This window comes from Eriocheir sinensis, chromosome 43 (assembly GCF_024679095.1).
Source record: "Eriocheir sinensis breed Jianghai 21 chromosome 43, ASM2467909v1, whole genome shotgun sequence".
NCBI classification, from domain to species: domain Eukaryota; kingdom Metazoa; phylum Arthropoda; class Malacostraca; order Decapoda; family Varunidae; genus Eriocheir; species Eriocheir sinensis.
In genome coordinates, this window is record NC_066551.1 from 14,009,490 (window position 1) to 14,037,394 (window position 27,905).

General features: G+C 43.5%; 2 protein-coding genes across 5 annotated transcripts in view; one reads left to right on the top strand and one right to left on the bottom strand.

Annotated features, from left to right (window-relative positions):
- The window catches only part of LOC126980191 (discoidin domain-containing receptor 2-like), a 274,256-nt gene that overhangs the window by 156,714 nt on the left and 89,637 nt on the right, over window positions 1-27,905 (bottom strand). For all 4 annotated transcript variants that reach the window (XM_050829813.1, XM_050829814.1, XM_050829811.1 and 1 more), the window contains one exon: window positions 16,208-16,238. The gene's annotated coding sequence lies outside the window, so the exon portion shown is untranslated. The remainder of the gene's footprint in view (window positions 1-16,207; window positions 16,239-27,905) is intronic.
- Window positions 22,532-26,463, top strand: LOC126980210 (putative uncharacterized protein DDB_G0290521). The gene is made up of 4 exons (XM_050829845.1): window positions 22,532-22,587; window positions 23,211-23,477; window positions 23,785-24,003; window positions 26,256-26,463. Exons 1-4 carry the CDS (start codon window positions 22,532-22,534, stop codon window positions 26,461-26,463), a joined length of 750 nt encoding a protein of 249 aa, XP_050685802.1.

A 27,905-nucleotide genomic window follows, 5' to 3' on the forward strand; every position in this document is an offset into this window, starting at 1 on the left:
CCCTTCCTCCCATCTCGCTATTTCCTCTCCTTTCCTTCCTTGAACTCGAAAGCCCTTCCTGTTCCCTTCTTCCCTCCCTTTCTACTTACTCTATCCTCATCTTTCACACTCATCCTTTTCTTTCTCTCTTCCCTTCTCTTCCCTTCTTTTATACGTATTCCTCTCTTTATTATCCTTTCCCTCTTTCTCCCTTTTTTTCCTTCTCTTAAAACCATCCTTTCCTCTTTTGCTTCCCATTATCCATCTCCTATTTCACACCAATCTTTCATTTCTACCTTAACATCTCCCTCTTTTCCTCCTTTTTAACATCACTCCTTTCGTCATAATTTCCACCTCTTCTTCCCTTTCTCCATCTCCTTCCTTCTATTTCACATCCATCCTTCTTTCCTTCTCTCTTTTCTCTGTCTTTCTTCCCTTTCACACCCATCCATTCCTCCTCATTCCTCTCCGCCACCTCCTCTCCTATGTCTCCCCTCCCTCCTTCCCTCCGTCTCTCTGTCTCCGGCTGTTTACCTACCAGACAGAGGAACAGGCTTACATTTTCTCTTGTCTTTGGCCAGATTCTTTGTAATTTTTCGCCGTAAACAATGGGTCTCCGCGTTTATTTATACTCGCCGCCGCAAATGGCTGGATGAAGTCAAACGCAGCGCTATCAGGTATCGGAGTGAACACATAGGAAAAGACAAAGGGAGAGGGAGAGAAAAAGTAAGCAAGACGAGAGGTACGGAAGGAAAAAATATATATTGCATTGAATACGAAATGGTTATACGGATACTTCTTTCGATATTCTCTTTCTTCCTCTCCCTCTCTCTTATTCGCTTGGTTTTTCTTCTTTTCTCTCTTTCTCCTTCCTCCTCCTCCGCTTCCTCCTCCTTCAGGCAAGAGTTCTTTACAAAGTATAATGAGAATGGTCACTTCCAGAGCTTTTTCTTTTGTTTTCACTTTTTATTTGTCTTTCTCTGCCACACTTTGCATTCCTCCCTAATCGATTCTCACCTCCAAATAGATGAAAACGGACTCCTCCTCCTCCTCCTCCTCCTCCTCCTTCACTTTTGCCTCCTCCGCCTTCACATTTTCCTTTCCTCTCCTTCTCCTCTTCTGCGTTATCTTTTTCCTTCGCTGTTTCTTCGTTCTCCTCCGCCTCCTCCGCCTCCTCCTCCTCCTCCTCTTGGTAATCATTTTTCCTTCTCTGTTTCTTCCTTTCCCTTCCTCTTATCTCCTCCTCCTCCTCCTCGTTATGTTTTTCCTTCTCTGTTTCTTCCTTCTCCACCTATTCCAAATTCACCTCCACTTCTCCTCTTCCTTCACCACTAAAACCACCACCACCTCTTCCTCTAACACTCCCCTTCTCCCTCTCCACCACCGGCACTACCCCCTCTTCTTCTAAGACTTCCCTCCTCCTCCTGCTCCTCCTCCACACCAGCCACCACCGCCTCTTTCTCTATCTCTCCTTTCCTCCTCCACCACTCCCTCCGTCTCTGTAGCCATCCGTTCCACTTACTGACGCAGGTGGAGATGTGGAGGACATGCGCGTCGCAGCCACACATTCAGCTCCATTCCACCACATTAAACCAACAGGAGTGCTCGGGTTACCTCACGCGGCGTCTAATTAATCTCTTTCGACTCCTTCCACAGGTAGGAGTCGCTTGGCCTCTCGTTCTCTCCGTTTCCAAATGTTTTACTGCCGCCCATTTCTCTTCCCTTAATTAGTGTGAGGGTCCCGCCGCCTCCTGTACCTCGGTGGCTCCGTTACACTATTGTAGGTAAATATATAAGGTTTGCTCTCTCTCTCTCTCTCTCTCTCTCCCCTTCCTCCTTCCCTCCATTTGCTAAGTAACGCCGCATTTATCTTCCTATTTCTGTCCCCTTCTCCTCCTCCTCCTCCTCCTCCACTTCTTCTTGGTCGCAGTGAGAAAGAGGAACTACGGAGGTGTTACTGTCATGGGGAAATAGAGGAGGAAGAGGAGGAGAAGGCGGAGAAGGAGGAGGAGGAGGAGGAGGAGGAGGAGGAGAAGGAGGAAGAGGAGGAGGAGGAGGAGGAGGAGGAGGAGGAGAAGGAAAAGAAGAAGAAGAAGAAGAAGAAGAAGAAGAAGAAGAAGAAGAAGAAGAAGCAGAGGAAAAAAAAAGACGATAAGAAGAGGAGGAGAAGTAAAGGGAGTAGGAAGAGGGAGTGAGTAAGAGGAAATAATATGCGTGGAAGCGGGGGAATGTGTGTGTGTGTGTGTGTGTGTGTGTGTGTGTGTGTGTGTGTGTGTGTGTGTGTGTGTGTGTGTGTGTGCGTGTGTATGTGTGTGTGTGTGTGTGTGTGTGTGTGTGTGAAGGTATGCACGTGTCTGAACCGGAAGTTGGTTTTAGAATGGTTACCCTCTGACCCTTCTTCCTTTCCCTCACTTCCCTTCCTTTCCCCTCCCTTCCTTTCATTTCATTGCCCTTCCTTCTCTTTCATATCCTTTCTCTTCCTTTTCTTTCATATCCTTTCTCTTCCCTTCCTTTTTTCCCTTCCCTCTTTTCCTCCTTCCTTCGTTCCACTCCTATCCATCTCCACCATTTCTCTCCCTTCACTTCCTTGCTTGCCCCTCCCTTCCTTTCATTCCATTGCCTTCCTTTTCTTTCATATACTTTACCTTCCCTTCCCTCTTTTCTTCCTTCCTTCTTTCCACTCCTGTCCTTCACTGCCATTTTTCTCCCTTCACTTCCATTATTTTATTATTTTCCTTTCCTCTCGTTACCTCTTTATTATTTTATTGAATTCCCTTTTTTCTCCTGTTTCTTTTCGTGTCATTTTCTTTGCCCTCTAATATTTGTCATTCCTTTGTCTTTATTTCCCTTTCTTTCTCTTACTTCCCCTTTCCTCTCCTCTCCTTTCTTTTTCTTTCCCTTTCATTTCCTTTTCTTCCATTCCTTTCCTTCGTCTACCTTCCTCTACCTTCCATTCTTTTTCTTTTGCCCAGTCGTCTTTTTTTTCTTTCTTCTCTTACACTTCCTTACCTCCACTTTCTTAGTATTTTCCATTTCTCATATTATACAGAAACATCTCTCTCTCTCTCTCTCTCTCTCTCTCTCTCTCTCTCTCTCTCTCTTACTCCTTTCTCACCCATTTTTCAGTTGTCGTTTCCATCGTGTTTTATTTTGGCACCACAGAAGACTCCCTACTGTTGGCTGGCACCCCATTGACACCCGACGTAAAGGCAGGGGTGACAAGGGCGACAAGGGGTGACAGGGGGTAACAGGGCTGCTGGGGTGGACGGAAGAAAGGGTGATGAGGGCCTGACAAAGAAGGGGATGAAGAGCTAGGGGAGTTTACGTTGGAGAAAAGAAACGTAAGGGGATGGAAAAGGGAGAGGTCTAAGGGAGAGGTCGAGCTTAAAAAGAGTTGGAATAGAAGCTTGCTGCGTTGATAATAGGCTTAGGGAGTGTTAGGTGAGGTAAGCGTTAAAGGTAAAGGGGTAGAGAGTTAATATGTGAGAAAAAGAGGATCAGAGGTATGTTTTCAGACTAGCGGAGGTGATACAGAACGTTTGAAATGAGTAACAGGGTAAATATTTATACGGAAAAGGTATATACAATGTCTGAGAAGGAGAAGAAAAAGGAAAAAGAGAGAAGTAGAGAAAGGGAAGGGGGAACTGAACAAAAGCAGAAAATAACTTATGAAAGGAAATATATCAGAAACGAGTTAAAAGGAGAAATTGAATAAGTGGGAAGGAGAAAAGAGGAGCTACACAGTAAGAGAAAGAAATGAAAAGAGAACAAATACAGAAGAGCAGAGAAAAGGCATGAAATATTGAGGGAAATAAGTAGAAAGAGAAGTAGTGAAATAGAAACAGATAAGAGATAGAGAAATGAGAGGAAAGGAAAGAGAAAGAAACAGACGAGTAGAGAAATGAGTGAGGAGGGAGGGGGGGACGGAATGTCTTGTAAGGAGGAAAGAATAAAATAAAGAGGAAATAAAGACTAGAGATGAAAGAAAGAAACAAGGACAGGTAGAAAAATAAATTAAGACGGAGTAGGAAATACACGAAAAGGGGAAAGAAAGAAACAGTAGAGAAAAGACTGAAAAGAAAAGGAGGAGATTAAGAGTGGCAGTCAGATAATTTATAGTAGAAAAGAAAAAGATGTGAAAAAAAAGGAAATACATCGAGACCAGAAAAGTGTGAAAAGAGGGAAAAAATAACAAGCGAGGAGAGGAACAGGTTAAAATGAGGAAGGAAAATAAATACAGAAGGGAAAGAATTAAAAGAAACAGGGAGTAGAGAAAAAAAGTGGAGGAGGTAAAGAAAACAATCGAGGAAGGAGAAGGAGTTTAAATGAGTAAAAAGAAAAACGGGTTAGGAATCTGCGTCTCTCTCTTTCTTTCTTTCCTCGTTTTAACACAACAGGCGAACAGAACCACATCCACGACAAGACAACTTAAGATACCGGCTGGCGAGGTAAAGACAACAAGGTGCTCAAGGGGAAAAAAAAAGACGCACAAAAAGAAAGGGGAAAAAAGAGAAGGGAGGTGACATTTTCCGTGTTGTGGAAATGCTTAAATTCTTGTGTCCATTGAAGTGTTTTCTTTCCCCGAGTGGAGGTGACGGAGGGGAAGAAGAGATAGTGGTGGTGGTGGTGGTGGTGGTAGTCGTGGCGGTCACTTTTTTTTCTTTCAAGGTTTATTTTCAGCTGTCCATATAAAATAAACTTCAGAAAATATATAAATGATTCATCTTCAGTTCTAACAAGGACTTTCAGAACCTATTTACTTCCCTACTTATCTCTATATTTACAAATCTACCTACTCACCTATCTATCTATCTAGCTACCTACTTACCTACCCACACATCTATCTACCTGTTTATCTACCTACCCCCTTACTTACTTACTTATATAACTACATTTCTACCTCCTATCTCCACCATTTCCTCATATTCGCTGTCTTTTCTTGCTTTTTCTGTCAGTCACTCAGCCGTTTTCTCCATTTTCCCTTTTTCTCTCTCTCTCACTAACCCGCCTCTCCTCCACTCCCATCCCCTTCCACCTTCCCTATCCTCCACTCTTTGTCCTTCTATCCTTTACCTCCTCCTCTCCTTTTTAATCCGCACTCTACTACCTTCCTTTTAAACTACCTTTGTTGACTTTTCCTTTTTCTCTGCTTTTCACTTTCCTCCTTTTCCTGTCCCTCTTTCTCGGTCCTTTCCTGTCCCTCTCCTCCCGTCTCCCTTTTTCCTTCCCTCTCTTCACGTCCCCCAAAGTTTTGACAGACACGTCACTCCCGAATCTTTGAAATTTTGTGTTTTTACAACTGGCCGTGTGACCGACAGGATGGTGGGGAGGTTGGGGAGGAAGTAGAGAGGAAGGGGGAGGTGGTTACGAATGGGGGAGATCGGGGAGGAAAAGAAGAACGGGGAGAGCGGGAGTTCATATGTGAATGTCCTTGTGGTAGGGATGATGGTGGTAGAGGGGGTGGTGGCGGAGGTGGTGGGGGTTATGATGGTGGTGGTGATTATAACGGTGATCGTGGTAGTAGAGGTAATAGTGGTGATGAGGACGGTGGTGGTAGTGATTGTGGTGGTGGTGGTGGAGTAGGTGGTGGTGAGAGTAGTGCGGTAGGGGGTGTTTGTGGTGTGGAGGTGGAGGTGGTAGAGGTGGTACGGGTAGTTGGGGTGGTAGTGGTGGTGGTGTGGTGGTACTTGTGGTGGTGGTCTAGGATGTGGTGGTGGCGGTCAAAAGAAGTTCACATTTCTTTTGTTTGAATTACTAACTAAGATTTTGACTTCTACATTCTCGTTGGTTTCTCCTCCTCTGTCATCTTCCTTTCCTTGTTTGCAGATAATGAGTCCTCTGGCAGCATAACCTTGTCTGTTCCTTTCCTTCTTTCTCATTTTCTTTTCACTTCCAGCCTTGACGTCCACCTCCTCCAGCTCCTCCTTCTAATTCCTGTTCTCTGGCGCGCTAATTGTCTATGATTTCAAGTTGAACCTATATTCCTTACATCTTCTTCCTCTTATTTTCCCCTGCTCCTCATTTACTCCAGTCGTGCAAATCTTTCTCTTCCTTCATTTCCACACGGCTTGTCTCCCTCGTTGTTCATACTCTGCTTTTAATAATTCTTCTTGCCTTATGAATTCCATCTTTACTATTATTTCTCATTCACTCATTCATTATTCTTCTCTTTCCAATTTCTCTTTCTTATCCGTACGCTAATATTCTTCATTTTACTTTTCTTCGACCTCCTCCTCCTAGTTCTCCTCCTCCTCCTCCTCCTCCTCCTCCTCCTCCTCCTCCTCCTCCGCCTCCTCCTCCTCCTCCGTTCTTCATGTCCAGACTCTCCATGTTAATTGGCTGAAAGGTTTTCTTAACGATAGAAGAGATTGTTAGTAACGTCGGTTTCCTCCTCCCTTTCTTTCTTCTTTCTCTTCCCTTCTTCTTTCTTGCCTCACTGTCTCCCTTCCTCCAACCCTTCGTCCCTCCCTACTCTCTCCTTTCCTTTCAGTCGCTTTTGCTCCTTTCATCCCTCTCTACTTCCTTCCTCCCCTTCCTTTTCCCCCTTTCTTGTTCCCCGTCACCCTCCCTCCTTTGCTCCTTAACCTCCTTTCTTCGTCTAGTCCTCCTTCCTTTCCTGCCTCCCTCCCTCTCCCTCCCTCTCTCCTTTCTCCCTTTCCCATCCGACCTCATTCAGATTCTTGCGTTCCGGCTTTGGCTCATTTTTAGGGACTTGTATTTCAATATGATTCGTTCTAAGACTTAAAGAAAATGAAAAGGAAGTGGTAAAAAGAGCTTTCAAAGGGAATTTCTTGATGATATTCTTGACTAACTGATATGAACTTTTAATTTCTTAAGTGTGTATGTGTGTGTGTGTGTGTGTGTGTGTGTGTGTGTGTGTGTGTGTGTGTGTGTGTGTGTGTGTGTGTGTGTGTCCACCGTCACAGCAACGCAATAAGTGACATTTTGATTCGTCACGAGCTACGTAAATCAAGGTAAAAACTCACCACCTCACGCCCTCAGGTAGTAATTGGGCGACAGGCATCACCTCGAACACCTGGGCCCAGCTGGCTACCTGAAGGGGGCGGGGAGGAGGAGGCGCAAGCAAGTGTTGAGGCATACAAATTAATGGGAAAGAAAGAGAGCTAAGAAATTAAAGAAGGGAGGGGTGTAGGGAAAGAGGGAAGGGCAGGGAGTGAGATGAGGCAGAATGGGGTTGGGTGAGAAAATTTAGAGGGAAGAGGCAACGGAGAGTGTGGAGGAGGGAAGAGAGACCGGAAGAAAGGGGTGAGACTACGAAATTAAAAGGGGAAAGGGGGTGAGTCGTTAAAGGAAAGAGGAGAAGTTAAGGAAGATGGTGGAGGTCAAAGATGCTTGAGAAAGAGTTTAGGGAAGGGGTTAAGCTAGTATCTCACGGGGAGGCGAATGTTGACGAACGTTGAGATTTTCGGATTTGTCAACTTTTCTGAAGAATGTTGGCGAAAATCAGGATTCGCCTGTCTTTAGCGACATTTAGCGAAACTTAGCAACAGTTAGGAACATTCATGCGAATGTTTGTGAGAGTGTTTGCGAAAGACATTAGTGGAACAGTGGCGACTGTTAGCAAATGTTAGCGACAATGGTTTTGACGATTAGGAACTATTTGCCACTGTTTGGGAACGTTTGGGACCTTTTGCCAGCTCCAGGCAAAATACCAGGCGAATGTCAGGCGAATCTTGGAACTGATGGACCCAACTCTATAAAAGGGTGAGCAACCCCTTCCCACCACTCAGATTTCTCCTTACCACTGTGGAAGACAGAGCTCAGAAGACTTGCCTGTAGAAGCTATATAGAAGATATAGAAGATGGATTTCCAGAATATGGAAATGAATTTGTCAGGAAGAAGCCTAACGTGCTGTTGCCCTTGAGGAAGAATTGCTTTGTCTGGCTGCTGCTTCAGCTATCCTGCAGCAGGAGAGAGGGAAAGACGAAGAAACAAAAGAAAGGAAGAAGAAAAGGAAGACTGTTTGGGTCAGAGAGTGGTTGCGAACTAAAAGAGAACTTTAACGACACGTGTTACAACCGTTTGCAAACGCTTGCAATTGTTTACGAAAAAATAAATTCGCAAAGAAATTTTGAACATTTTCAAAATTTCTTTGCGACAAGAAAAACTGTTTGCGACCTGACGAACCCTGACGAAGCCCCAAAATCGCAACATTCGTCAGCATTCGCCTCTCCGTGAGATACTAGTTTTAAGAGAGAGGTTAGAGATGGTTTTAGGGAAGAAGTTAGGGAAATGACAACGGAGAGGTTAAATAAGAGATCAGGGAAAGAAGAACTGGGTGAGATGTTGAGGAAAGATGAAGAAAAAGAAGGGGCTAAAATTCAGGAAAGTATAAAACAGGAAGGGATGAGGAGCTTGTGGGAAAGGTAGACAGGTTTGGCGATAAGAAATTTTGGGGAGGCTAGGAACGAGAAAAAGGTATGCGTGTGACGGGTGGAGAAAAAGAAAGGAGGGGGAGGAGGAGGAGGAGGAGGTGAGATATGGGAGAAAAAGAGGAAAAGGGCGAGACAATACAATTAAGGAGGGAAGAAATTATAAAAATGAAAGATATGTGAAAATAAAAAAGCTTACATACAAGGTCAAAATTATATGGCAAAGTAAGCCATGGAAAGACAAAAGGTATGATGTCAAAGGAAGAGCAGAGAGTCAAAATATTACAAAGCAAAATAAAAACGCAAAGAAAAAAATAAGTGTCACAATAGTAGGGCAAAAACAAGAGTAAACATTGAAAAAAGATAACAAAGCCTTCCAGTAAAATCAATGAGCACGAGAGAAGCTTCAATATAAAAGGAAAAAGAGTTGCCAATGATTGAAAATGAGAAGACTGAGGTACTTGGAATTGAAACACGTGATTAAAACTTGGAGAAAAATAATAGAGGGAGAGAAAAAAAAATCTGAAAAAAAAACTGAGATCCCCAAGAAAGAAATCGTATAGGAATAAAAAAAATCAGAACAGAAAGGAGAATTGTGGAAAACCAGATTAAAAAGAAAATGATGATGAACTAAAAATGGCTATGAGAAAAATCGTGATAGAAAAAGAAAAAAAAATCGAACAGAAATAAGGAAATACAAAAAAAAAAATCGTACGAGAATATAAAGCAAGGCAGATAAAAAAAGGGTTAATAAAGCAGATAGAAAAACCCCAAAAAGCAAAACAGCGACAAAAGCAGTAAAACCAAAAACTCGCATGAGAATATAGCGAGCAAGAAATAAGTGAAAGAAAAAACACAGATCAGTGAAGTGAATGGGAAATCAAAAAGGGACAGAGAAAAATCGTGCAGAAATTGTGAGAAAACCTAAAAAGTAGCATGATAATAAGAAAGAAAAATCCTTCGACAGTAAAAACAACAAATTCAAACATCGTAAAAAGAGGGAGGGAAGGACATGCGCGAGAAAATCAGAAGAAAATGATGCAGAGGAGAAACTAAAACCGGGAAAGAAACAAATCGCACAAGAATAATAAGCAGGACAGAAAGAGATAAAACAGATAAATGAAGCAGAAGAAAAGCTTTAAAGGGATGACGAAAATCGAGGAGGAAGAGGAAAATTTCAAACATCGTAGGAAAATATGAAGAAAACTATAAAAGATGTGAGATAAACAGAAAGGAAGGAAACTGTATGCATAAAGCAGGTAGAAAAAAAGTGAGTGGGAATAATAAGAAAATAAAATAACGAGAATAAGGAAAAGGACAAAAGGGAGGCAGAGAGAATGATAAGACACAGAAGACACTAAAACATCACATGAGACAAACAACGAGATAATAAAGTAGCAAGGCGGAAAGGAGGAAAAACATTATAGGTGAAAACAGAAAACTAAAGATATCGCAAGAGGAAAAAAAAAGAATAACGATAAAACAAAGCAAGAAATAAAATAAAAATAAAAGTTCGTGCAAGCTTAAAGATATGGAGGAAAGGAGAAACATATAAGAAAAACAATAACAACGGGGCAGGTCAGAAACTAGAATAAGGTAACAAAAAAAGTCAGAGAAATGGGGAAGAATGATAAAAAACTAAAAATATTGAACGAGAAAAAAAAAAAAGGCAGCGATACAACTAAAAAAACGATACCGCAAGATTAAGGATATAGACAAGAGCAAGCAATCCAGAGAAACAAGGCCGATCAGGAAACTAAAATAAGGCAACATGAAAAAAAGAAAGATTTAAATAAGACAACATGAAAAGAAAAGCCAAAACTAAAATAAGACAAATAAAAAACAAAACAAAGGCAAACTAAAACTAAAGAAAACTAAAGACAAACTAGAACTACAGACAAACTGAAGACAAAGTAGCGACTAAAGACAAACTAAAAACAAACTAAAACTAAAGACAAACGGAAGACAAAGTAGAGACTAAAGACAAACTAAAAACAAACTAAAACTAAAGACAAACTAAAGTCAAAGTAAAGACTAAAGACAAACTAAAGACAAACTAAAGTCAAAGTAAAGACTAAAGACAAACTAAAGACAAACTGAAGACAAAATAAAGACTAAAGACAAAGTAAAGACAAACTAAAACTAAAGACAAACTAAAGTAAAAGTAAAGACTAAAGACAAACTAAAGACAAACAAAGGACAAACTAAAGACAAACTAAAACTAAAGACAAACTAAAGACAAACTAAAGACAAACTAAAACTAGAGACAAACTAAAGTCAAAGTAAAGACTATAGACAAACTGAAGACAAACTAAGGACAAACTAAAGACAAACTAAAACTAAAGACAAACTAAAGTCAAAGTAAAGCCTATAGACAAACTAAAGACAAACTAAAACTAAAGACAAACTGAAGACAAAATAAAGACTAAAGACAAACTAAAGACAAACTAAAACTAAAGACAAACTAAAGTAAAAGTAAAGACTAAAGACAAATTAAAGACAAACTAAAACTAAAGACAAACTAAAACTAAAGACAAACTAAAGACAAACTAAAACTAAAGATAAACTAAAGTCAAAGTAAAGATTATAGACAAACTAAAGACAAACTAAAGACAAACTAATGACAAACTAAAGACAAACTAAAACTAAAGACAAACTAAAACTAAAGACAAACTAAAACTAAAGACAAACTAAAGTCAAAGTAAAGACTATAGACAAACTAAAGACAAACTAAAACTAAAGACAAACTAAAGTCAAAGTAAAGACTATAGACAAACTAAAGACAAACTAAAACTAAAGACAAACTAAAGTCAAAGTAAAGACTATAGACAAACTAAAGACAAACTAAGGACAAACTAAAGACAAACTAAAACTAAAGACAAACTGAAGATAAGGTAGAGACTAAAGACAAACTAAAAACAAACTAAAACAAAAGACAAACTAAAGACAAATTAGAGACAAACTAAAGATAAACTAAAGACAATCTAAAATTAAAGACATAATAAAGACAAACCAAAGACAAAGTAAAGACTAAAGACAAACTAAAGACAAATTAAAGACAAATTAAAGACAAACTAAAGACAAACTAGAGACAACCTAAAACTAAAGACAAACTAAAGACAAACTAAAGACAATCTTAAGACAAGCTAAAGACAAACTAAAGACAATGTTAAGACAAATTAAAGAAAAACTAAAGACAAACTAGAGAAAACCTACAACTAAAGACAAACTAAAGACAAACTAAAGACAATCTTAAGACAAACTAAAGACAAACTAAATACAAACTAAAGACTAAAGACAATCTAAAGACAAATTGATGACTTACAACAAACTAAAGGCAAATTAAAGACAAATTAAAGACAAACTAAAGATAAACTAAAAGACAAACTAAAGACTAATGACAAACTAAAGACACACTAAAACAAGACAAGCTAAAGACAAACTAAAGACAAACTAAAAGACAAACTAAAGACAAACTAGAGACAAACTAAAGACAAACTAAAGACAAACTAAAGACAAGCTAAGGACACACTAAAACAAGACAAGCTAAAGACGAACTAAAGACAAACTAAAAGACAAACTAAAGACAAACTAAAGACAAACTAAAACAAGACAAGCTAAAGACAAACTAAAGACAAACTAAAAGACAAACTAAAGACAAACTAAAGACAAACTGAAGACAAACTAAAAGACAAACTAACGACTAACTAAGACAAGACAAACTGTAGACAAACTAAAGAAAAACTAAAGACAAACTAACGACTAACTAAAACAAGACAAACTAAAGACAAACTAAAGACAAACTAACGACTAACTAAAACAAGACAAACTAAAGACAAACTAACGACTAACTAAAACAAGACAAACTTAAGACAAACTAAAGACAAACTAAAGACAAACTAAAAGACAAACTAACGACTAACTAAAACAAGACAAAATAAAGACAAACTAAAGACAAACTAAAAGACAAACTAACGACTAACTAAAACAAGACAAACTAGAGACAAACTAAAGACTAAAGGCAAACTAAAGACTAAAGACAAACTAAAGACTAAAGACAAACTAAAGGCAAACTAAAGACAAACTAAAGACTAAAGACAAACTAAAACAAGACAAACTAAAGACAAACTAAAGACTAAAGACAAACTAAGGACAAACTAGAGACTAAAGACAAACTAAAGACTAAAGACAAACTAAAGACAAACTAAAGACTAAAGACAAACTAAAACAAGGCAAACTAAAGACAAATTAAAGACTAAAGACAAACTAAAGACAAACCAAAGATAAACTAAAGACAAACTAAAGACTAAAGACAAATTAAAGACAAACTAAAATGAAGCAACTAGAAAAGAAACCTGAAATAAGACACCACGGAAAAGGAAAAATCACACGAGAATAAGAGACACACGGCGCTATAACATTCCCGGCTGTACCAAAACAACGATATTTTACACTTGGATATGGCCGAGCGCTCCAGTTATTTTTCCTTTTTCGGTTCAGAGGACGCCATATTTACACAACTCCAAGAAATAGGGACGTGGATTTTGTGATATTTTTAAACCCTTGATACACAGGTTAATTGGCAGGTACGAAAAGAAGGAGGAGGAAGAGGAAGAAAAAGAAGAGAAGGAGGACGCGGAGGAGGAGATTTAGGTGAACATCAAGGAAAAAAATGAAAAGAAGGAAAGAGAAGAAAAAGATGATTGTAGGAGAAGAAGGAGGAGGAGGAGGAGGATGAGGGGGAGAATGTGGAAGAGGAGGAGGAGGAGGAGGGGGCGAATAAGGAAGAGGAGGAGGAGGAGGAAAATGAAAATGAAAAGAAGAAGAAGAAGAAGAAGAAGGAGGAGGAGGAGGAGGCCGAGGACGAGGAGGAGAGGAAAAAGGGGAGGAGGAGTAGGACGAAAAGGACGAGGAAAAGAAAGAGGAAGAGAAGTAGAAAAAGAAGGAGGACGAGGAGGAAGAGATTTAGGTGAACATCAAGGAAAAAAAAATGAACGAAAAGAAGAAACGGAAAAGAGTGCTGAATTTATGTATGCGAAGAAAGTTGGAATATTCAACGAGTGTATTTTGTGTATATCCTCCAAGATTTGCGTCATCATTTTATTTTCTTGGTATTCAGGTTCTCGTTTTTCATAATTCCAAAAGTTTTTTTTAATTTCGTAAAACAAACATGACTAAAAGATGAAAGACTGACTACCCCTCTCTCTCTCTCTCTCTCTCTCTCTCTCTCTCTCTGTTGCTTTTTACTGAGTCCCACATCAGAAAAACGAAAAGGGATGGTTAATAAAGGGAAAAAATATGTAAAAAGGGCACCGGAAAAAAAGGAAAAAGGAGAAAGAGAAGAAGAAGAGGAGAGATGAAACCAAAGGAGAAGGGGAAGGAGAGACGAAAGAGGAAAGGGGAGAAGGGAGAAGAAAAGAGGAAGAAGCAAGGGGAGAAAACACAGGAAAAAAAAAGTGGAGCGGAGAGGAGAGGAGGAAGTGGAGGGGAAAAAGGGAAGTGGGGGGAGACGGGGAGGGGGTCAGTGTGCCTCCCTTATCTCCTAGTGTCAATTTCCCCTCAAGTGTGGGTTCTGCTCCCCTCTGGCAAGGCAACGGGGATAAGAATACCCATTTATATAGGGAAAAGAGAGAGAGAGAGAGAGAGAGAGAGAGAGAGAGAGAGAGAGAGAGAGAGAGAGAGAGAGAGAGAGAGAGAGAGAGAGAGAGAGAGAGAGAGAGAGAGAGAGAGAGAGAGAGAGAGAGAGAGAGAGAGAGATTTTCCATTGTATAAAGTTCACATTTACTATGATATTTTCCCTTCTTTCTCTCCCTCTCTCTCTTTCTCTTTCTCTCACTAATCTCTTCCATCTTTACGCACCAGTTTCCATTCCTTTCGTATTACATTTTCCCTTCATTTTTTTCCCGCTCTCTCTCTCTCTCTCTCTCTCTCTCTCTCTCTCTCCCCGTTTTTCCTCCTCTTCTTCCTGTCCCTCTGTCACCTCCCCTAGCGCTTTCCTCCTTCACCTATCTCTCCCCTCCCTTCCCTCCCTTCCCTTCCCTTCCCTTCCTCCCCTTCCCTCCCTTCCTCTTATCCCATTACTGGCCGTGGCGTGTGGTGGGTTGCCTCTCTTGTATTAGTCTCTCCTTTTTTATATACACAACCAGACGGGTACCCGATGCCCGCAAGAAGGAGGGAGGGAGGGGGGAAGGAGGGAATGATAGGGAGAGATGGAGGAGGTGGAGGGCGAGGCGAGGAGGGAGTGGCGGCTTCAAGGAGGAAAGGAAGAGAGGTTAGGTAAAAAGTGAAGAGCAGGAGGAGGAGGAGGAGGAGGAGGAAGAGGAGGAGGGGGGGGGAAGAGGAGAAGGAGGAGACAATAAATATGCAAAGACGGGACGAAACTACAAAGAAGGGAGAGTATGATGTTTGAGAGAGAGAGAGAGAGAGAGAGAGAGAGAGAGAGAGAGAGAGAGAGAGAGAGAGAGAGAGAGAGAGAGAGAGAGAGAGAGAGAGAGAGAGAGAGAGAGAGAGAGAGAGAGAGAGAGAGAGAGAGAGAGAGAGAGAGAGAGACTGGATGAAGACAATAATATATATACACACAAAAAAGGAGAGATGTAGATTGTAGAAGGGACACTGAACAAAATTTAACCAACTATAAAAACGAGCTTTGTTGTCTTTCATTTAGCATTTTGAACTAAGAAAGAAAATTCTCCAACCGAGCAGGAAGAAATATGAAGACGGTCTAAAACACATTCTATTTACCGTTAGCTGTTCCTGTCCTCTTGCCTCCAAACTCCAAACCACACTATTGTTTAAAAGGTGGCCGATAATTTCAGGCAAACTGTTCCACAAGACAAGTAGCTTTTTCTTTTACCTTCCTTACAAGATGGTATCCCCCAGACGAGAATTCGGCGGCTTGTGAGACACGGGCCCGGATCTCACGGCATCCCAAGGGAACACACACACACTCCCCCCCCCCCGACACACACACACACACACACACTCCCCCTCCCCCCCCCCCCCAAACACACACACATACACACACGCCTCCCTTACCCCGTCCCCACACACGCACAGGGGACGGAAGTGGTGAACGCGAGGGTCCAAAGTTCAGGTCCCACCGTCGACTGACTATTTTCAACCCGCTTCAAGTGACCGAATATCACCCACACGCTGCCTGTCAAGTGTTCGTGTTTTAAGTTATTTTGGGCACCTGTAATGCTGTACTGAAGCTATTTTGATGTGCTAGATGCTTTGGGGTGTACAGAGTGCCTTAATTGTCCCTTTGTGATGCTAAACTCAAGCTTCTTTTTTCGTTCTGATTGTAGTTTTTTGTGTTGTAGCAGGTTAGGTTATGCTGTGTCTGATCTGTTTTTTGCAACATTTGGTTTGTCTCATGTTCTGGGCCTCTGTAATCAGCGTTGCCAGACTGTCGTACTCAGCCGATTATATTTCTCGACTTCCTACCCCTAAACTGTCTTCTGGGCTCCAATAACGAAACTCATTTATAGTCATCGTTAAAAGGGTTAGATCCTGATGTTTCTTGGCAATAGTTAGGCGTCAGAAACAGGTAAATGCTATGCTCTGAGTACGACAATCAGGCAACGGTGTCTGTAATGCTGTGCCCTGTCTCTGCCACAAAGTTTCAAATGGATCACCGCGGACCAGCGTGAGGACAGCAATGGGGAAAAAAGGCCCCACTGAAAAACAAAATCACCCGCGACATTACAACAACGGCCCGACCATCAGTTATCTATTATGTGAGCGATGAGGATGCACATGAAAAATAAGAGCCCATAACGCGTATATGAATAAAAAGTATTTGAAGAAAAGAAGACTTGAGTAGTGTACTTACCAACGTCACTAGCAGTCTATCGCCTTCCAGCCTGAAAAAAAAAAAAATGAATCAATACATGAGTAATTCGGAAAGTTTGTAAATTAAATGGATATATAGATTGATTAGAAATATATAAACAAAGAAATTCATATACTATATGTAAACAAAAATACTGAGCGACTATATTTTTTTCCTTTGCTCTAACTACTACTACTACTACTACTACTACTATTACTACCATCACTACTACTACTACTACTACTACTACTACTACTACTATTACTACTACTTTTGCTAATAGTACAACAAAAGTAATACAAAAACCCAAAACAACAACAACCATAACCACGAGAAGACAAGGTGTGGTGTCATTAAGGTGAGGGAGGAGGAGGAGGAGGAGGAGGAGGAGGAGGAGGAGGAGGAAAGGAGAGGGAGGCAGGAAGGGCGAGGGAGCGAGGGAGAAAAAATGCGTAACTAAACTTCCGAAAACACATTCCAACATAGAAACAGGGTGATGGGTGGAATGAGGAGGAGGGGAAGGGGGAGAAGGAGGGGGAGGAAGAGGGGGAGAGGGGAAGGGAAACGCCTGAAGGGGCACGTGGAGGCCTATACCAGTGCCATACATCTTACCAACGAGAGGGGCGGAGCATAGAAGGGAAGGGAGGCTGGCACTCTGCGAAGGTGAAGGGCCATATGGAAGGGAGGAGAGGGAGGAGGAGGAAGAAGAGGAGAAAGAAGAGGAAGATAGGAGGGGTAGGGTAAGGTAGGAAGATAGGAGGGAAGAAGGAGAGGATGAGGAAGAGGGAGGTAGGGAGGGGGAAAGGGAGGTAGAGAAAGAGGGAGAGAGGGAGGGAGGGAGGAAGGGAGGTAGAGAAAGAGGGAGAGAGGGAGGGAGGGAAATGGAAGGTTGAGTAGCGTGCGTGTGAAGGAGAGTCTGATGGATGGTTTGTGATAGAGGCGAAGGAAGGGAAGAGAGAGAGAGAGAGAGAGAGAGAGAGAGAGAGAGAGAGAGAGAGAGAGAGAGAGAGAGAGAGAGAGAGAGAGAGAGAGAGAGAGAGAGAGAGAGAGAGAGAGAGAGAGAGAGAGAGAGAGAGAGAGAGAGAGAGAGAGAGAGAGAGAGAGAGAGAGAGAGAGAGAGAGAGAGAGAGAGAGAGAGAGAGAGAATAAAATAGCTTGAAAATAAGAACATAAGCAAGAAAATACGAAACAATAGAGGAGAATATAAAGAAAGCAAATAATATACTGAAAAAAAATAATGAAGGAAACCCGAAAATTGGAATAAAGGAAAAAATAATGAGATGAAGGAAGAAGAAATGAAGGAAGGAAAGAAGGAAGAAAGGGAAGAAGGAACAAGAAGGAAAAAATCACAAAAAAAAGTAATTGACGACAAAATATGAGCAAAGGAGAAATTAAAATGAACATGAAAACGATAATAACTCAAGGCGAAGATTTATTACCCAAGCTCAAAGAAAAAAAAATAAGATGGAAGGGACAATGAGGAAATAAATATAAGAAGAATTAAAACGACAAAAAAAAAACATGAAGGCAATACGAAGGTTTAAATCTGTGTGCAGCTTACCATCATCACCACCACCACCACCATCACTACCATCACCACCACCACCACCAGAGCCACCGTCACCACCACCACCAAAACCACAATCACCACCATCACCACCACCACCACCCCACCACCACCAGCGTTACCACCAGGTAGGCGGTGGCCGAAGTGATAGCGTACTGGACCCACATTCGCCGCGTGATGGACGACGCGGGTTCGAATCCTCACGCTACCACTCGGATTTTTCAGTCACCGCCGAGTGGCTTAAAACTACCCACATGCTGTCCTGAAGACCACCCATCAACCCGGACTCTAGAGGAAGCCGTCCAAGCGAATCAAGAACGAGTTCCGGGGGGCAGCATGAGCCAATGCAAGATGGCGCCACTATAAACACTCGCCTGCGCCAGAACGGGCTGGGCCGACCATCAGGCCCCACCTGGAAGAAGCCTTGGGCCGACCATCAGGCCCCACCGGGAAGATGCCTACCGGCGCAATAGGCAACAACGTAAAAAAAAAAAAAAAAAAAAATCACCACCACCACCACCAGAACCACCGTCACCACCACCAGAACCACAATCACCGTCACCACCACCACCACCACCACGATCACAACCACCACCAGAACTACTACCATCACCACCAGAACCACCCCACCACCGTCACCACCGTCACCACCACCACCACCACCCAGAACCACCACCACCATCACCCCACCACCAGAACCACAATCACCACCACCGTCACCACCATCACCACCACCACCACCACGATCACAACCACCACCAGAACTACCACCATCACCACCAGAACCACCCCACCACCAGAACCACCGTCACCACCACCAGAACCACAATCACCACCACCACCACCACCACCGTCACCACCAGCACCACCACCACGATCACGACCACCACCAGAACTACCACCATCACCACCAGAACCACCCCACCACCAGATCCACCGTCACCACCACCACCACCACCAGAACCAGCGTTACCACCACCACCACCAGAACCACCGTCACCACCACCAAAACCACAATCACCACCACCACCACCGTCACCACCACCACCACCACCACGATCACAACCACCACCAGAACTACAACCATCACCACCAGAACCACCCCACCACCGTCACCACCACCACCGCCCAGAACCACCACCACCATCACCCCAACACCATAACCACAATCACCACCACCACCACCACCTCCACCGCCACCACGATCACAACCACCACCAGAACTACCGCCCATCAGCACCAGAACCACCATCACCACCACCACCACCATCACCCCACCACCAGAACCACAATCACCACTATCACCGTCACCACCATCACCACATCCACCATCACCACCACCACCACCACCAGAACCACCATCACCATCATCACCACCGCCACCAGAACCACCGTCACCACCACCACACCACCACCACAATCACAACAACCACCAGTACAACCACCATTATCACCGTCACCACCACCACAATCACAACCACTACCAGAACCATCACCATCACCACCCCCACAATCACAGCCATCACCAGAACCGCCACCATCATCACCGTCACCACCATCAACACCACCACAACAACACGAACCACCATCACCACTGTCACCACCACTATCGCCACCACAATAACCACCATCATCGCTATCTCCACCATTACCTCCACTACTATTACCACCACCAACACCACCATCACCATCCCCACCACTACAACCACCCATACTACAACAACCACCATCATCATCACCGTTAAAGTATTGCCTGCACTATAATCACCATCACCAACACCATCACCACACCCACCACCACCACAAGCACCACTTATACAATTACAGATACCACTAGCCCCAGCAACACTGTCGTTACCGCTACCATTAGTAACAACCATCGTCAACATCACCGCCACGTGCTACACCAATAAAGCGACAAACCACAAAATCATCGCACCACGACCACCACGATCACCACCATTACCACCACCACAGTGACATCTGCAACAATAACAAGAGCCTATTGTCATCATCACCACTACCACTAACACAGCCACAGCCACCACCGCCATCACCATTACCACCACTACCCTACTACCAACACAACCACAACCACCACAGACATTACAATTTTCTCCTTCATGAACTGCAAACAACAAGGACAAGAACAGCAACATCAGCAGCAACAACAACAACCATGTCAACAGCAACAACAACAACAACAACAACAACTATTACTACTACTACTACTGCTACACACACACACACACACACACACACACACACACACACACATACACACACACGGAAAAAAGAATGATATACAACCAGCAACACAACCACTCCCGCCTCCCTCCTCCCCCCTCCCCCTCCCCCCCAACCCCGCTGCAGAGACAGACATATTGCATTCCAAGCCCCGAAAATAAAATAAAATACCAGTTTCGGTTATATAAAAAACGGATGCAAATAAATAAAAGAAAACACTAAATATTTCTCTCTCTCTCTCTCTCTCATAGTAGAACGGGCCTATAGAAGAGGGAGGGCTGGAGGGAGGGAGGGAGGGAGGGAAAGGGAACCTACAGAGAGGAGGAATGGAATAGAAAAGGCATGAAAAAGAATGGGGAGGAAGAGAGCGGAAAGGGGGAATCGGAAAGGTGGTGAGAGAGAGAGAGAGAGAGAGAGAGAGAGAGAGAGAGAGAGAGAGAGAGAGAGAGAGAGAGAGAGAGAGAGAGAGAGAGAGAGAGAGAGAGAGAGAGAGAGAGAGAGAGAGAGAGAGAGAGAGAGAGAGAGAGAGAGAGAGAGAGAGAGAGAGAGAGAGAGAGAGAGAGAGAGAGAGAGAGAGAGAGAGAGAGAGAGAGAGAGAGAGAGAGAGAGAGAGAGAGAGAGAGAGAGAGAGAGAGAGAGAGTAGGAGGAGGAAGGAGATGGAGGGAGGGCAGGAGAGAGGGAGCGGAGGACAGGTTATGGAAAGGAACTATTGACGGGAAGGGAATTTTTATCTGCTGTTTTGAATGGAAGGAAAAATTGATATTCCATACGAGGTGCATGCCGATGGAAGGCTGGATGGAGGGGCGGAGAGAGTCAGACAGGCGAGGAGACAGGCAGAGAGAAACAGACAGACAAACAGACAGACAAGTAGAAATAGAAAGGTTGAGTGGTAGACAGGCGGTAAGAGTGACAGGCATGCAGAGGGAGAAGATAAAGTATAGGAGAGAAACAGCGAGGCAAGCAGACGAGGACACAGGCAGAGAAAAATTCAGATAGACAGACAGGCCGGATGGTAGAACGGAAAACACTCGGGAAGACGGGACAGACGGGAGGGATAGGGTGAAAATAAACACACAGACAGAGACAGGCAGATTGGAGAAGGTACAGAGAAAGAAGAACACAGGCAGAGAGGGAGAGCAGCAGACAGACGTAAAGACAGCCAAAGAAAACACAAATAAAAAGAAAATCGCACCGATGCAAAGAAAGGTGCAGATACAAGCAGGCACAATATGACAGTCACACTGATTGATGGGTGCCAGGCAGGTAGGCAGTCATATACATAACCAAGAGGAGGTATACTAGGCAAAAGAGGAATCCAGAGAGGCATATTCCCTGACAGAGACAATCAGTCAAGTAGGAAAATACAGGCAGACAGCCACAAAAGAAGATATAGGTAATATGGCTACAAAACAGCTGACTTTTTTTGTTTATTATCTACTTTGGCCTTGAGCTGCCTCCTTTACTGCAAGAAAAATGTATGGAAAGGAAGCCAAATTGTTATAAGACTAGATAGTTTGGCATATATATATATATATATATATATATATATATATATATATATATATATATATATATATATATATATATATATATATATATATAGAGAGAGAGAGAGAGAGAGAGAGAGAGAGAGAGAGAGAGAGAGAGAGAGAGAGAGAGAGAGAGAGAGAGAGAGAGAGAGAGAGAGAGAGAGAGAGAGAGAGAGAGAGAGAGAGAGAGAGAGAGAGAGAGAGAGAGAGAGAGAGAGAGAGAGAGAGAGAGAGAGAGAGAGAGAGAGAGAGAGAGAGAGAGAGAGAGAGAGAGAGAGAGAGAGAGAGAGAGAGAGAGAGAGAGAGAGAGAGAGAGAATAAAATAGATAAATAGATGTTGAAGGCGATGGGCGAGTCGTGAACGCGCCAACGTGGTGATCCTTAAGACCAGGGTTCAAGACCCACCACAGTCAACTGGCAGTATTCAACCAAGAAACCCTAACGTTTGAGACACTGGTCAATACGAGCACTGAGGTGCAGCAGGGACCAAGCAAGACTCATAAATCACGGCAGCCATTTATAATGAAATCCGCCCGCGCCACTAACTGGCTAGGGCCGAGCACCGAGCCCCTCAAGAGACCTTATCGGCTCTATGGGCGAACATGAAAAATGGATAGACAGGTAAATAGATGGAAAGATAGATACAGATATATAGAAATACATAGATATAAGGATAAATAGATAAAAAGATAGATAGATAGATAGACAGGCTGACGTAGACAGATAAACACAGACAGGTAGATAGACGGAAAGATAGATGTGCAGATTGATATAGATATATTTGATAGACAGAAAGATACAGATAGACAAACACATAGATAGATAGATGAATAGATACAAATAGATACAGAAAAATGGAAAGAGATAGAGATAAGCCAAAAAAGACAGATCGATAGAGACAGATAAAGGGAATCAGACAGATAGGCAGATAGAGCGATAGATTAGGACAGACGCAGACAGATAGAGAGACGGATAAGCTGATGGATAAAGAGACAGATGGCAGACTCGAAGGACTGACCAACGGACTGACTAACAAGTAGGTGGATACAAATGCACACGAGAGAGAGAGAGAGAGAGAGAGAGAGAGAGAGAGAGAGAGAGAGAGAGAGAGAGAGAGAGAGAGAGAGAGAGAGAGAGAGAGAGAGAGAGAGAGAGAGAGAGAGAGAGAGAGAGAGAGAGACTGAGGAACTGTACGAGGACGACCTGGACACCTTGGAGAAGGGCGACCTCCTGCAGGTGGCACGAAGCCTTCGGCGGGAGCTGGCTTCTATGAAGAACCACCTGACTAACTACAGGTCAGTTACGGCTGGGCTCGCTGAAAAGAGGTGTGTACTGGTAGAGGCGCTGTCTATAATTGACACGCAAGTAAAGACATCGTGCAGAGGACAGTGGCGTGTTCAGTCAAACCCCACAAGATCGAGGCTGAGGTTGGAGCCGCCATCTTTGAGGATAACGGAGATACGCTCACCAGTGAGGTAAAAAATTCCACGACAGGTGAAAGTACCTCCCCGCCTCCACCTCCATCCACACCACTCCCAACCCAAGAAAAGGAAAACGGAGCAAATCTAAGCCCTCTTCATCCTCCTCCCCCTACCACTCTCTCTCCCCCCCTTGTTACTCCTCCTAGTACTCAATCTCCCTCCCGTCTCCCCAATTCAGAACTTCCCGCACCAGCTTCTCATCACCCAGCTCCTCCCTCACCAGCCTCCCACCTTCCAGCTACTCCCACACCGCCCTACCACCACCCGGACCCTCCACTACCACCCTCCCGTCACCCAGACCCTCCCCCACCAGCCTCCCACCACCCAGCTCCAGCCCCATCAACCTCCACCCACCCTGCTCCTCCCCCACCAGCCTCCCAACGCCCAGATCCTCCCACATCACCCTCCTACCACCCAGATCCTTCCACACCACCCTCAACCCACAGCCCTATCCCTACCTCTGAATCTGAACTCACCCTCCCACAGCAACCCACTCCTCTCCCACCCTCCAATTCATCCAGCTCCTCGTCTCAACTTCAAGCACCTGCACCAGAAGGGACGAGACGGCAACCCCCCGGGCGCCGAAACAAGGGGAGGAAGAGGGACTCAGGATCGCCCAGATCTTCTGCCGCGTACAGACTTCCGCCGCGATTTGAGGGGAGCCAGCCACACGCGGCAACACGCCAGGAACCTCGGCGTCCAGGAGGGTGTGATTACTGCCAGGGGCGCTCGCACACCGCCTCTACCTGTAGCGTGAGACTTGCTGACCGGAGGCAGCAGGAACTTATTCAGGCAGTCCGGCAGAGCAACCAGGAAACACTGTTCGCCCTCAGGAGTGTTGCCTGGAACCCACAGCCACACCACTCCAGTGTTCAGCGACAGTTGATTGGGCCTCCACAGCTACCTGTGTACCCGCCCTACCTGCAAGTCTTGCCACCCACGCACCCAGCTCACCATGGCGCCGCCTACCGGTACTCGCCGCCGGGTCCACAGTATAGTGCTTAGTGAGCTTAAAATTGTGTCGGCCAACATCAGGGGGTTCCACACCAAAATCGGGAACTAACCCACAGTGTTTTAAAACAGCGATTGGATGTGGTATTCGTGTGTGAGACCTTTCTAGACAATAGTATGCCGGCCAATTACGCTCGGGTGAATGGGTATTCCCCCTGGGTGAGAAAAGACCGCTCCACCCAGGGAACACAAAGGAACACAAAGGAAGAACAAACAACAGCAGACCTACTGGTCCTTACGAGGTTGTTTGTGACCAGCTACACTAACTATCTAATCAAAGGTAGAAGATGAAGGACAGCAAAGGCGAAGGCTCCTCCCCACCCCCCCATCCCTCCAGCCAAAGCTGGCAGGAAAGGAAAAAGAACCATGCAGCATGGAAAAATTGCATGGAATTTATGTAGGAAAGAGGAAAGAACTACCATTACTGCTACCACTAACCAGGCGATAAAAGCGGACAAGGACAGTATTCGAAAGAACTTAACGTTATTACGACAATGAGTAATATCTTAGTTGCTGGTTGGATTCAAAACACTTGTCTAATCTATTCTTGAAGGCCGTAACTGTTGTACTATCAACGACATCACAAGGTAGAGAGTTCCAAACATTAACAACTCGATTGAAAAAGAAGTGTTTAGCTTCGTGCGACGAGATTCTTTTATCACTTATCTTCAAATTGTGATTTCTTCTTGTTCTATTTGATCGATCAATTGTAAAGTAATCTTCCGCATTAATATCACTGAATCCTTTGAACATTTTAAACACTTCTATTAGATCGCCTCGCATTCTTCGTTTTGATAGGCTGAATAAATTTACTTCTTTAAGCCTTTGTTCATATGACAAATTTCTCAACCTAGGAATCATCTTTGTTACTCTTCGTTGGACCCGTTCCAACTTTTCTATGTCTTTTCTGTAGTAGGGAGATCAAAACTGTACACAGTACTCTAGACGGGGTCGAACCAACGAATTATACTGTTTTAATATTACTTTTTCCGATTTATTATTAAAGACTCGTCCGATGAAGCCAACCAATTTGTTTGCAGTTTTAACTACCTCTGAACAATGCTGACCGGGCTTTAAATCGCTTGATATGGTGATTCCAAGATCCTTTTCTTTACTTACTGCAGAAAGTTGTTGGCCATTCATTACGTACCAAACGCGATTGTTATTTTTTCCGAATTTTCAACACTTTACATTTGTCAACGTTAAATTTCATTTGCCATTGATTGGCCCAACGTGCAAGTCGATCTATATCTGATTGTAAAGCTTCTTCGTCGAGTGTCGCAGTTACTTTAGTAGCAATTTTTGTGTCATCAGCAAATTTTGATACTTTGCAAGTGAGCCCATCATCGATATCATTAACATAAATTAAGAAGAGCATGGGGCCAAGCACTGATCCTTGAGGTACGCCGCTTTTGACATCGAGCCAGTTAGATGTAACACCGTTTAGAACTACTCTCTGTTTCCGCTCAGACAGCCAGTCCGCAAGCCAATTGTGAATGTTACCCGAGACACCGTGCACCAGTAGTTTGCTGAGCAATCGTTGGTGGGGGACCTTATCAAATGCCTTTTGAAAATCCAGATATATGATATCTACTGATCTGCTTTCATCGAACACCTCAAAAATATAGTGAAAAAAATCAAGTAAGTTAGTCAAACACGAACGTTTACTACGGAAGCCATGTTGCGAATTATTTATTATATTATTTTCTTCGAAGAATTTCACCATATTGTCGCGAATGATAGTCTCCATTAACTTACAAACAATAGATGTCAGGCTAATTGGTCGATAGTTTCCTGGATGAGACTTGTCCCCCTTTTTGAAAATTGGTGTGACATTTGCAAGTTTATAATCCGACGGAACTTTTCCAGCTGTTAAAGATTTATTGAATATGATGGAGAGCGGTTTACAAATTTGATGTTTGATTTCTTTTAAGACCCTAGTGGTAATTTTGTCTGGACCAGAAGCTTTGCTTACTTTAATCTTTTCAATTGTGCGTAAAATGTCACTTTCTACGATGAGCACGCCACTTAACATCTTTTCGGCCCTTCTAACCTCCGGGTGTGGCCCTCTGCTACAAGGACACACTGAACGTGCAGGTAGTAGAGCCACCCCAGCCCATGTCCAGGGAAATAGAAATATTAGTGTTGAAAATAAGTGACAAAAACTCAAACAGTGTTCTGTGTATTGGTTGTTATCGCCCCCCTTCCCAAGGGTCGAGAACCTGGTCACCACTAGGGCTGTAGCGTCTGCCCCCGAACAACTGCTCCAGCCCCGCAGCAGGACATGGCACTACCAGCGGCAGTTCCTGTACACCTACGTCGGCTTGTGGAACACTCTCCTTGCCTCGCAGCAGCACCTTGAGGGCGTGACTCTGCAAGGCTTCAAGGAGTGTGCGCACCAGTGGCTAATGGCAGGTTGACGTGGGTGAAAAGACACAAGGCAGGCCTTAAGATAGGCGGCTGTAATGAAGCTGCCTTTGGCCTATAGTGCTATCTGTACTTAATTGATTATGTAGCACTCCTATATTGTGTAATAGTGTAAATAAAAAAAATAAAAGAGAGAGAGAGAGAGAGAGAGAGAGAGAGAGAGAGAGAGAGAGAGAGAGAGAGAGAGAGAGAGAGAGAGAGAGAGAGAGAGAGAGAGAGAGAGAGAGAGAGAGAGAGAGAGAGAGAGAGAGAGAGAGAGAGAGAGAGAGAGAGAGAGAGAGAGAGAGAGAGAGAGAGAGAGAGAGAGAGATCCAACTACGCATACCAAAGCGAAAACACACATAAAAGAAGAGAAAATAGATAACAGTGAAAAAAAAAAATCATGTAGTACAGCAATCAAGAGTTAGGAAGACAAATGGACAAACAGACGATAAGACGAAGTGAACACGGAATATAAAGAGAAGAAAATAAGCTTACAAGAAAATACTTATTGATTAGAAAAAAAAACAAAGATGAGAAAATGTTAAACACTTGAACCTCACTAAAAAAACATTAACAGAAAACATTAAACCGGAAAAAAACCGTGAAATTAACGATTATTACAACTTCTAAAGTGACGAATTTTCAGTCAAATAAATCATTAAAGAAATAAATAAAAAGGAGACAACAAGAATTCACCAACACAACAGGAGGGGGAGGGAGGGAGGAGGAGGAGGAGGAGGAGGAGGAGGAGGAGGGAGAGATGGATGAGTGAGACCGAGAGAGAGAGAGAGAGAGAGAGAGAGAGAGAGAGAGAGAGAGAGAGAGAGAGAGAGAGAGAGAGAGAGAGAGAGAGAGAGAGAGAGAGAGAGAGAGAGAGAGAGAGAGAGAGAGAGAGAGAGAGAGAGAGAGAGAGAGAGAGAGAGATGGAGGGGTCACATTAACATTTTTCTCATCATTATTTCAAATTTATGTCGCCCTGGAGGGAAGGAAGTAGAGGGGAGGAGGGAAGAATTTGAGATAATACATTTTTTTTCTGGACACCTTGGTAATAATTCCGTTCCCTTCTGCCTTCCCCTCGAACAAGATTTAGCCGTCTTGGAGTGAGGTGGTCAGTAAGGAGAGAGGGGAGAGGGGATAAAAAGGGAAGAGGGGAGAACAGGGGGAGAGGGTAGAAAGGGGGAAAGCGAAGGGGAAAGGGGAAAAGATGGGGAGAGGGGAGAAGGAAGGAAAGGGTAAAAGGAAGATGTGATGAAGAGAGAGAGATGAAAAAGAGAATGGGCTAAGTGGAGGGAGAGAGAAAGGTAAAGGGGGAGAAGAGGGAGATAAGAGAAAAGGGAGATGTAAGGCAGAATGTAGAGAGGAAGGAAATCAAGGGGGAAAATGTTGGGTAAGTTATGGTGAGGGGTCTAAGGGGAGGGGTAGAGAGAGAGAGAACGTAGAGGTATGGGAGAAT

Coding starts and splice junctions, on each gene's coding strand:
- LOC126980210 (XM_050829845.1), top strand. CDS start 22,532: ATGGATAAAGAGACAGATGGCAGACTCGAAGGACTGACCAACGGACTG. Junction 22,588..23,210: donor ACCAACGGACTGACTAACAA/GTAGGTGGATAC, acceptor TCCCCAATTCAG/AACTTCCCGCACCAGCTTCT. Junction 23,478..23,784: donor CACACCACCCTCAACCCACA/GCCCTATCCCTA, acceptor CTCTACCTGTAG/CGTGAGACTTGCTGACCGGA.